Source organism: Gracilinanus agilis, chromosome 6, assembly GCF_016433145.1.
Source record: "Gracilinanus agilis isolate LMUSP501 chromosome 6, AgileGrace, whole genome shotgun sequence".
In the NCBI taxonomy this organism is placed as follows: Eukaryota; Metazoa; Chordata; class Mammalia; order Didelphimorphia; family Didelphidae; genus Gracilinanus; species Gracilinanus agilis.
The window spans coordinates 236898253-236907765 of record NC_058135.1 but is presented as its reverse complement, the minus strand read 5'-3'; the positions used below and the strand labels follow the sequence as shown (position 1 = coordinate 236907765).

Below are 9513 nucleotides of genomic sequence, written 5' to 3'. Positions count from 1 at the left end.
AGCCCAAGAGAGACTAAGTCACTTGACTCTACTCATACTACTACTACTACTACTACCACTATCACTGCTACTACTGCCACTGCTGCTACTACTACTACTACTACTACTGCTATTACTACTAATTCTGCTACTGCTGCTACTACTACTACTTATTGCTACTACTACCTACTACTACCTACTACTGACTATTACTACTACTACTACTATTGCTACTACTACCTACTATTACTACTACTACTACCTACTACTGACTATTACTATTGCTGCTGCTGCTACTGCTACTAGCTAACATTTATAGAGTACTCATTATGTATTAGGCATTGTGCTGAGTGCTTTACAATGATTTCATTTGATCCTGGGAAATAAATACTATTTTATTTTATTCTTATAAGTACTATTTATTATTTTTACTATTGTATTACTACTATTAATATTATCATTACTATATTTATTATTATAAGTACTATTTTATTTTATTTTTATATATACAATATAAATATATATAATACAAAATTTTATATTATTTTATTATTATCCTAAAGATAAGAAAACTGAGGTATGCAGAAGTCAAATGACTTGTCTAGGGTTATACAACTAGTAAGTATCTGAGGCCATATCTGGATTCAAGTCTTCTTGACTCCAGACGTAGCATTCTTTCCATAGTAAATGTTAAAGGGAGGATTTGAACCTGTCTTCCAGGCAGAATATGTCCATTGTTCTTTTTTACTACATTATATTTTCTTTCAGGGAGCTTCTCTAGTTTAGCTTTACAGCTTTAGTCCTGAATGACATCCTTCATGGGGCTTCAGAGGCCTGGTCTTCTTTGAGCCTCTGGATTATTTATTCATATTCAAGGGAGTATTGGATTTTCATTCCAGGACTTAGTTGGATTGGACAAAAAAAATAAAGGAGCAGCGATTATAAAAATGAATTAAAAAAGAGCCAGCTCTTCCCACATATGCTTTAAGTCTGAAGAGGGAATCCTTGTACAGCAGTGACCGTTACTGAAGTACACATATGCTCCAGCCTCTCATGTTGGTCCTGTGACCCAAGCAGAGCACTTGGTTTACAAATAGGAACAAAAAATGAAAACCCCTTTTTGTTATGAGAGAGCCCAACAACCCAGGCTTACCCTCTTCTATGCTTTGTCTTTTAGTTACTTGATACATCAACCTATTACATAAGTAAGGAAGTTTTTTCCAAGTTTGATCTGGAAAACAAACTGTTGGTTTGAGAGGGAATATAAAAATTTCCTCAGGGTTCTCCTAGGCTACATCACGATATGACACTACAAATTGAGAAGCCTGAATGAGGAAGATTCTTTTGTACTGTGGTCTAGTCAAGCCACATTTAGATGATTGACCAGGAGGTCATAAGAGCTAATGAAGCCACTGGAAGGAGTGTGAAGAGAGAAGAATAAGGGGGGGCTAGGACTGAGCATTGGAGAGAGGTATAGTGAGCCTTATATGAATGACAAATGCTCATTAAAGAGAGAATATCTATTAAAGAGTGTTGTCAGCAGGATCAAATGCAGCAGATGGGTCAATAAAGATGAAGACTGAAAATAAAAACAGATTTTTTTGATGAATAAATCATTCGTAACTGTGGAGAAAGCAGTTCCATCAAGTGATGGGATTGAAGCCAGATTGCAAGGGCCAAGTGAGAGGAGAGGAAGTGAAGGTAGTAAAATGGGTCTTTTTCTAGGAGTTTGGCTAAGAAAGTAAAACAGATGTAGGACAGTAGTTTTTGAGGGTCAAGTGATAACTTTTTTAAGGATGGAGAAGACTTTAAAGGCACTTGGGAAGAACTAGAAGATAGAGAGAAGTACTATTGTATTAGCAAGGTTGAGAAGGAATTTAATCATCCCTCAGCCTTCTGAAATAGAACATATGGGCTGGTTTTGACAAGGAGAAGGTCATTTTATCATTGGAGATAGAAGAAAAGGAGGAGGGATGATGAGATCGATGAATTTTGAGATGAGAAGAAGAGGGATGCTGAAGAGCTTTTATTTTGTCAGGAAAATAAGAGGAAATTTCACCAGAGAATGGAGGAGGTATAGGATGCTTCAGGAGAGAAAAAAGTATTTTTGAAAAGCTTTTGTGGGAATTGAAACATGGGATTAATTAGAAACATTGAATTAATTTAATTAATGAAGAGGATTGTCTTCCTGTAGTTAGGACCCATTTAAAGTTTTATAACATGAATTTATAATGTACTTTGATCTGAGAGGGTAGAACCAGTTGGCACAGTTGTGATTGTCTCTAGCTAATTCAGCAGCATTGAAGTAGCAGAAGAGGAAGTGGATAGTGGTAGTAATCCAGGGTTAAGGCTTGGCAAGTGAGGAGAGAAGCAACAGGACAAGGGATTCAAGAGCAGAGGATGGTGTTGACTACCAAAAGGTCAAAGAAAAATGCACATATTTCTTCCTTCAATTTGAAGATGATGGAAACATGAAAAAAAAGGTAAAATATCACACTTTTCTAGAAAAGTGGACATTGAAGAAATTGAAGGTCTCAGAATTACTTCTATGATTGATCTAGATTGGAAGGTTACTTACTATGAAGATGATGCTCCCAACTGCCTGTAAAAGTCCAAACACTTTTGAGTTCTTTGTTGGAGTTCTTTTTTAGCCATGTTGATGGTTTATACCAGGGGTCGGCAACCTTTTTGGCCGTGAGAGCCATAAATGCCACATTTTTTAGAATGTAATTTCATGAGAGCCATACAGTGCTCACAGTGAGCGCTCCTGTAACAGCGCCTGAAAAAAACCTGACTTTATGGCTCCTGCAGAAAGAGCCACATCTGGCCCTCAAAAGAGCCAGATATGGCTCAAGAGCCATACGTTGCTGACCCGTGGTTTATACCAAGCCATCATCATTTTTTGGCCTGGCTGTTTCTATAACCAGAAAACTGCCTTTTGTAGGCTTGTACAGTTAAAGATTCAGTCTTTGGCTACAAGCAACATTTTTTATTTCTACAAAAAAGCTTAACCTATCCTTGACTTCAGGACCAACCTCTAAGTTCCCAGCCGAGATGGAATAGGAAAGAAATTTACATTTTGACATCCAGCCTTGTTCTGAAATACATTCCCTTAGAAATAATGCAGTCAAGAAAAGGGAGACACTGAATATCCCAGAATCCAGAGTCTGAAATTGCTAGAGGCCATCTAGTCTAACCTACAGCTGAGCAGAAATGCCAAGGATGACCTAGTGATCTCTGGCAGTTCCAAGGAGCTTTGATGTACATATACTATCTGTTTTGACACTTGCTAAGAACCCTGTTGAGGTGGGTGCTAATAGGCATTATATTGCTCATCTTCTCTCCTAGAGGCTCAGGGAGGTTTAATGACTTGATCACTTCCACAGAATATTAGCTCTTGGAGCTGGGAAGCATTCCATTGTCTACACCAAGCTATTTCTACAACTCCTACTTACATTTGGGACACACCTGACCAGAAGTCATTTAGCTATCGAAAGGAAACATTGAGTAAGGAGAAGAGCCTGCTCCCTTGGCAGCTCATTTGACTTTTGATTGCTTGAATTGTTGGAAATTTTTCCTGACATTAGGCCTAAAATTAATTATCTCTGTAACTTCATTCATTATTCCTAATTTTGCTCTCTGGATCCAAGCAGAACAAATATAATCCCTCTTTCAAATGGTCACCCTTCCTACTTGGGTATAGTTGCCATGCACCCTCATTTCAACTCTTCTAGTTGAGTATCTTGAGTTCCTTCAGTTGATCCCCAAATGGTATGACTACTCCCTTCTGGGCATCCTCCAGTTTATCAATGTCCTTGTTAAATTGTGGCACCCCAGTCTGTAAACAGCAATGCCAATGTGGTCTGATTAAGGGAAGTGCAATGGGATTATTACCTAATGTTCTGAACACTGGGCCATCTTAATGAAGGAGAAGGGAATATTAGCTTTTTTTTGGCTGCATTTAGCATTCTTGATTCTTATTCAGTTTATTGGCTTCTTAAGCTGCCCCCATCCCAGTCTTTTTCAGAAAAAATGTTGTGAGGGCAGGTAGGTGGCTCAGTGGGTTGAGAACCAGACCCAGAGATGGGAGGTCCTGGGTTCAAATCTGACCTCAGACACTTCCTAGCTGTGTGACCATGGGCAAGTCACTTAACCCACAATGCCTAGCCCTTACCACTCTTCTGCCTTGGAACCAATACACAGTATTGATTCCAAGACAGAAGGTAAGGGTTTAAAAAAAAAAGAAAAGAAAAACTGTTGTCTTAGCCTTTTGTACATATTAAGTTCATAAAATTTCCCACTTACCTGTTCATATTTAACTTTCTTCTATTCAGGTAATTATTCTAATCCATTGGAATAATTTGGGATTCTGATTTCCTTCTGGGTTAGGTAATCCTCAGCTTTGTGTAATACCAAAATTTTATTAGCATTCCATTTATGCCATCATCCAAAATTCTGGTAAAATGTTAAATAGCACAGAATGAAGGACTGATCCCTAGTGTGTATCTCACTGAAGACCTCTTGCCCTGTTGACAATGGCTTATTAATGACCACTTATTCCATCAACTTGGTTTTTTTTTAAACCCTTAACTTCTGTGTCTTGGCTCCTAGGTGGAAGAGTGGTAAAGGTGGGCAATGGGGGTCAAGTGACTTGCCTAGGGTCACACAGCTGGGAAGTGTCTGAGGCTGGATTTGAACCTAGGACCTCCTGTCTCTAGGCCTGACTCTCAATCCACTAAGCTACCCGGCTGCCCCATCAACTTTGAATCCACCAAACTGGATGGATATTTAGCTCACTTCTTTTCATCTCGTTCCCCCGGCTAACACAAAATTGTAGCATCATAGATTCAGAGTCAAAAGGAATCTTAAAAGCCATCTAGTCTCACATCCTCATCTTACAAATAGGGAAACTGGTTTGAGAGGCTATGGGACTTGCCCATAGTCACATAGGTAGTGACAAGGTAGGACTTGAACCCTTGTCTAAGATGGAGTTATCATTGTTTTCAAAGTTCCCAGCAACTAGTTTTTCCTGTTGATCAGAATTAGGTCTAGAATAGCAACCCCTCATCACTGCCTTCACTTTTTGAAGGATGAAATTATCCCTGACAAGTCAAGAATTTATTAACCTGCTCAGAGGGTGAGCACTAGAAGCTGTCAAAATAAATAGAAACCTCCCCCTACCCCATCCCTACAGTACTGTTTCCTCAGTCACTTGTCTCTTTTCTCCCTAAGTTCCAGTGTCTGCAGGAAGCTCTCACAACATCATCTCTGCTTAGAGTCCTGAGGATTGTGACTCGAATTCTTCTCACTGTGCTTCCTCATCAGATTTTCTTATGTGAATACATATTTACATATGGATATATAATATGTATTTAAATAGGATTTCATTTAAATACGTATTATGTATTTATTATCAATTTAAAACCCTTACCTAGCACAAAGTAGGTGGCCCTTCATAAATGCATCTGGATTACTTCAGAAGCAGCCCAGGTATGGGGTGGGAAGGCTGTCTGAGAGTCAAGAAGCCCTGGCCCCTGGGCCTGAGGGGCTGTGTGACTGTGGTCCAGTCCCTGAGCGTCTCGGGGCTCCAGGGAGCCGACTCTAGGACTATGGATCCTCTCCACCAATGTGCCCTGCGCTGAGCCCGGACAGATCGCTGCCTATGTAAACTGGGCATGTCTCTGTAGAGGAGCGCTTTGCTCTTTCTAAATGGCAGTTTCTGCTGCTGTTTCAGGGGCGCTTTTTATTCGTTGGAGGAGTGACGAAGGGCTGAAGGTTACGGCCCCCCATTCGCTAAATTCCAGAAAGAGTTGGGGGGTCCGGGTTCTCTTGGGGGGGCTTGCTCATCTTTCCTCGTACGAATCCCGAGCTGCATTCAGCCTCAGTGGTGCTCCTCTGCCCAGCCCCCCAAGCGAGGCTAGAGCTTCTGTGGCAGACCCTCCGACAGTTCCCGTGCCCCAGGCGAGACAGACTGGGAAAGGGACCGTGAGAGCTGCAGGGACTACGGGATTTCTAAGGCGTCTCCCCCCAAACCAAAAAGCCCTTGATCCCACCCCCAGGACGGTCAGAACTCAAATGCACTGATGCAATACTTCAGCGCTGCGCTTCGCTGCCGGCTCTGCCCAGCCAGGTGTGATAGAGCGCCCCGAGCATTTGCATCCGCGGCCACCCCAGGGTAGGCTCCCTCCGGGGCCCTGGGGTTCTCTTCGCACAGCTCGGTGCCAGGGAGCCAGCCCTGCCCCCGCTCCTTGGTCTGAGACTTGTCTTTGTTAATTAACTCGCTCCCAATTAGGAGAGGACCCAGCAGACCCAGGCCGCGGGCTCTCGAGGAGGGAACGTTCTAGCTGCTCTTTGGAGACAGACACTTGTAATTATGTGGACCTTTAATTGCATTGCTTCCTCCCCCCCTGTTCAGAGCTGCTCCGAGTGTAAGGAGAAGAGGCCAGCGCACATCCTGTGTACCTACTGCAACCGATGGCTGTGCAGCTCCTGCACCGAGGAGCACCGGCATGCCAAGGACATGGCAGACCACTTTCTTTCCCGATCCCAGAAAGGATCTTCAGGTACCTACCGACATTCACTCTGTCTGCTCTCCTGCCCAAGCCCAGGAGTGACCCCAGGGTCCTTCTCTAGCACCTGGTGCTCCATAGACCCATTTACTACCTGGGTGACTCAATCTCTTTGTGCCTCGGTTTCCTCATCTGTAAAGTTGTGATCATAGCACCTCCCTGACGGATGCTATGAAGATCAAGGGGCTTAACGTGTAAAGCGCTTTGCAAACTTTAAGCCTCTCTATAAAGGCTAGCTATTAACTCCTCTTCCTCCTCTTCCTCCTGCTCCTTCTCCTCCTCCTCTGGTGCTTTAAAATTGCAAAGTATTTTTCTCACAAAGAGCTTCGAAGCAGTTACCTCTGAAAGAACTGATAAATAGAAACAAGTAGGACATAGTTATCCATATATATATATATTCAAATGGGAAAGGAGGGACTTACCTGAGTATTTTTAATGTAACAAAAATTAATTAATTAAAAAATACAAGTATCAATTGATGCATTTTACAGATGAGCAAAGGGGTTCTGAAAGGTTATCTGAGGCAGGATTTGAATCTTGATCCTAGGGCCAACATTGTCATCACTCTGGCACAGTGTTCTTAAATTCTCTTGGGGCATGGCATGTCCTGAGGGCATCAGGGACTAGCCAGCAGGCAGTGTGGTCAAAGTAAAGTGGCCCAGGGCCTTCTCAGTATGGTGAGGCCTCTCAGGAGTCCATTGAATGAGAGACATATTCTTTTCCATCTGCCTCCTCTAAATTATTCTTCTCACAGGGGGAAACAGCTTGTGGTTCTTTCCATGTTTGCTAATTTAATGGCTGTCCCTTGCTGGGCAACTCCTCCCTGAAGCCATAGCTTAGGTTAGTCCATGATCCTGAAAGATTAGTCTTAACACAGAGAAGTGAAGCTTTGAGCTCCCAGCTTCCCGGTCTTAAGAGGAGTTGGCAGTCTGTGTTAACTCCATCGGAAACTTGGTGCTTGGAGATGGAGACCTTTTTTTTCTTGGACTTCTTGTGTGTACCCTTGAGGGTAATGGAGAGTTTTTAAACCCTAGAATGTTAGAACCCAAAGAGATCTTCCAAGAGGCCGCCAGATTGGAAGAGAACACAAACTCAAGTCTTGCTGGAGTAGCCACATGACCTGGACAAGTCATTTGAATCTTTCCCAACTTTCCTCACTTGGAATCTGGGGCCATTCTACTTAGGCTGATAAATCTCTTTTTGGATTCTTTTGAGGATAGCAACTTGGACTGCCCTTGGCAGGCCTGAAGATCCCCAGGCTATTGATTTGGTCTTGGCAGATAGTATGGCTATTGGAGATGGCAGCAATAAATATGTTAACTGCAGGACAATAAGAGTTCCCAGAGCTAAAAATAACTTTTTTTTTTTTTTTCATCTCCAAGACCAGCTTCCCTGGATGATGGGTAGAGCAGATGCAAACAACCTAATGGAGACCTGTTTGGTAGGTTGGTTGAGGGGGCAGCTCTCAGCCAGACCTGTTTGCAGAAAGATGAAGGAAGAGGAAGGACAGCTAAGATTTTGTGGTTTCCCCTTGCATCTTTGTCATGAAGCCTGAGACACCAGGCTTCTGTGGTTTTCTTGTCTTAGGTGTTGGTGTACAGACTGCAGGATGGAAGTTTTTTTTTTCTTTTTTCTATTTTCTGTCCCAAAAGAAAACATTGTCTCTCTCTCTCTCTCTCTCTCTCTCTCTCTCTCTCTCTCTCTCTCTCTCTCTCTCTCTCTCTCTCTCTCTCTTGACATCTGATTAGCCATTTCAAAACAAATGAGAAGATGAGATTATCGTTAAACAACTGCAAGCTACCTGGTCCTCAGCAAGGCTGTCGCAGTGATAGTATGAGTGTGATATAGTGGGAAACAAAGCTAGATTTGTAGTTAGATGACTTGGGTGTGACTTCTGCCCTTGGTACTTACTACTTGTATGACTTTAGGCAAGTCACTTCCCCTTTATAGGCTTTAGTTTCCTCATTTGTAAAATAAGGGGATTGGCTGATATGAACTCCTCTATGGTCTTTTCCACCTCTAGAGCCTAGACTCTTATGACCCCCTGAGTTCAGTCTCTATCTGAGGGCTTTAAGAAAAGGGGAAGGAGGGAGCTTATCATCATCATCAATAAACAATAAGATCATTTCTCCTTTGAAAATTTCAGATGTAAAAAAATGGGTGATTAAGATCTGAATGTAGCCTGGCTGGGCACCCTGTGCTTGCTAACCTCAGGGCTGGGAGTGTTTGGCTCTCTTCATTCAGTATTTGGCACATTGTTAGGGTTTATTATCCCTTTTTCTTCAAGACTTTAATTCTCATTCTAAAATTCATTATCACTATGCAATATGATAACCAGTACACAGTGCTTTATAATTCCAGTGTCCTTTTCCCCATGTCATCTCATTTGATCTTCACACCAGTGCTATTGTTGGCCAGGTCATCCCTATTTTGTAGAAAGGGAAACAGGCTCAGAGATAAGTGTCTTGTGCAAGATGACCCAGCCAGTGAAGGAAAAAACCCAGGTACAGCCAAGTCTTTGACCCCAAATCCAGTGCTCTCTTTCCACGGTGTTTGTGGTCTTTCTGGCATGATCCTTCTGTCAGAATAAGAGGCACTCTGCTCTTTGCATCTATGTGACTTTGTTAGGGACAAGTAAATGGCCAGCTGCCATTTCTCCTTTGTTGTGAATACCATCCGGTCTGCGCTTTCCATTTCCTTGAATACATAGTTGTGCATATATGTCCATATTGTCTTTGTTTTTTTGTTTTTTTAACCTTTACATTATGTCTCTATAACAAATCAAAGACAGATGGACAAGGACTAGGCGATAGGGGTTAAGTGAGTTGCTCAGGGTCACACAGCTAAAAAGTAACTGAGGCTAAATTTGAACCCAGGATCTCCCAACTCCAGGCCTGGAGCTCTATTCACTGAGCCATCTAGCTGACCCTGAATGTAAAGGTTTTTAAAAATATTTAAATAATGT

The 9513-nt window shown here is 42.2% G+C and overlaps 1 protein-coding gene across 1 annotated transcript in view; it reads left to right on the top strand.

The window, feature by feature from the left end:
• The first annotated feature begins 5688 nt into the window (after positions 1–5688).
• TRIM66 (tripartite motif containing 66) overlaps positions 5689–9513 on the top strand; it is a 66970-nt gene continuing 63145 nt past the window's right edge. The window contains exons 1-2 of the mRNA XM_044681813.1: positions 5689–6042; positions 6272–6542. Of these exons, the coding sequence (XP_044537748.1) occupies positions 5689–6042; positions 6272–6542 (625 nt within the window). The remainder of the gene's footprint in view (positions 6043–6271; positions 6543–9513) is intronic.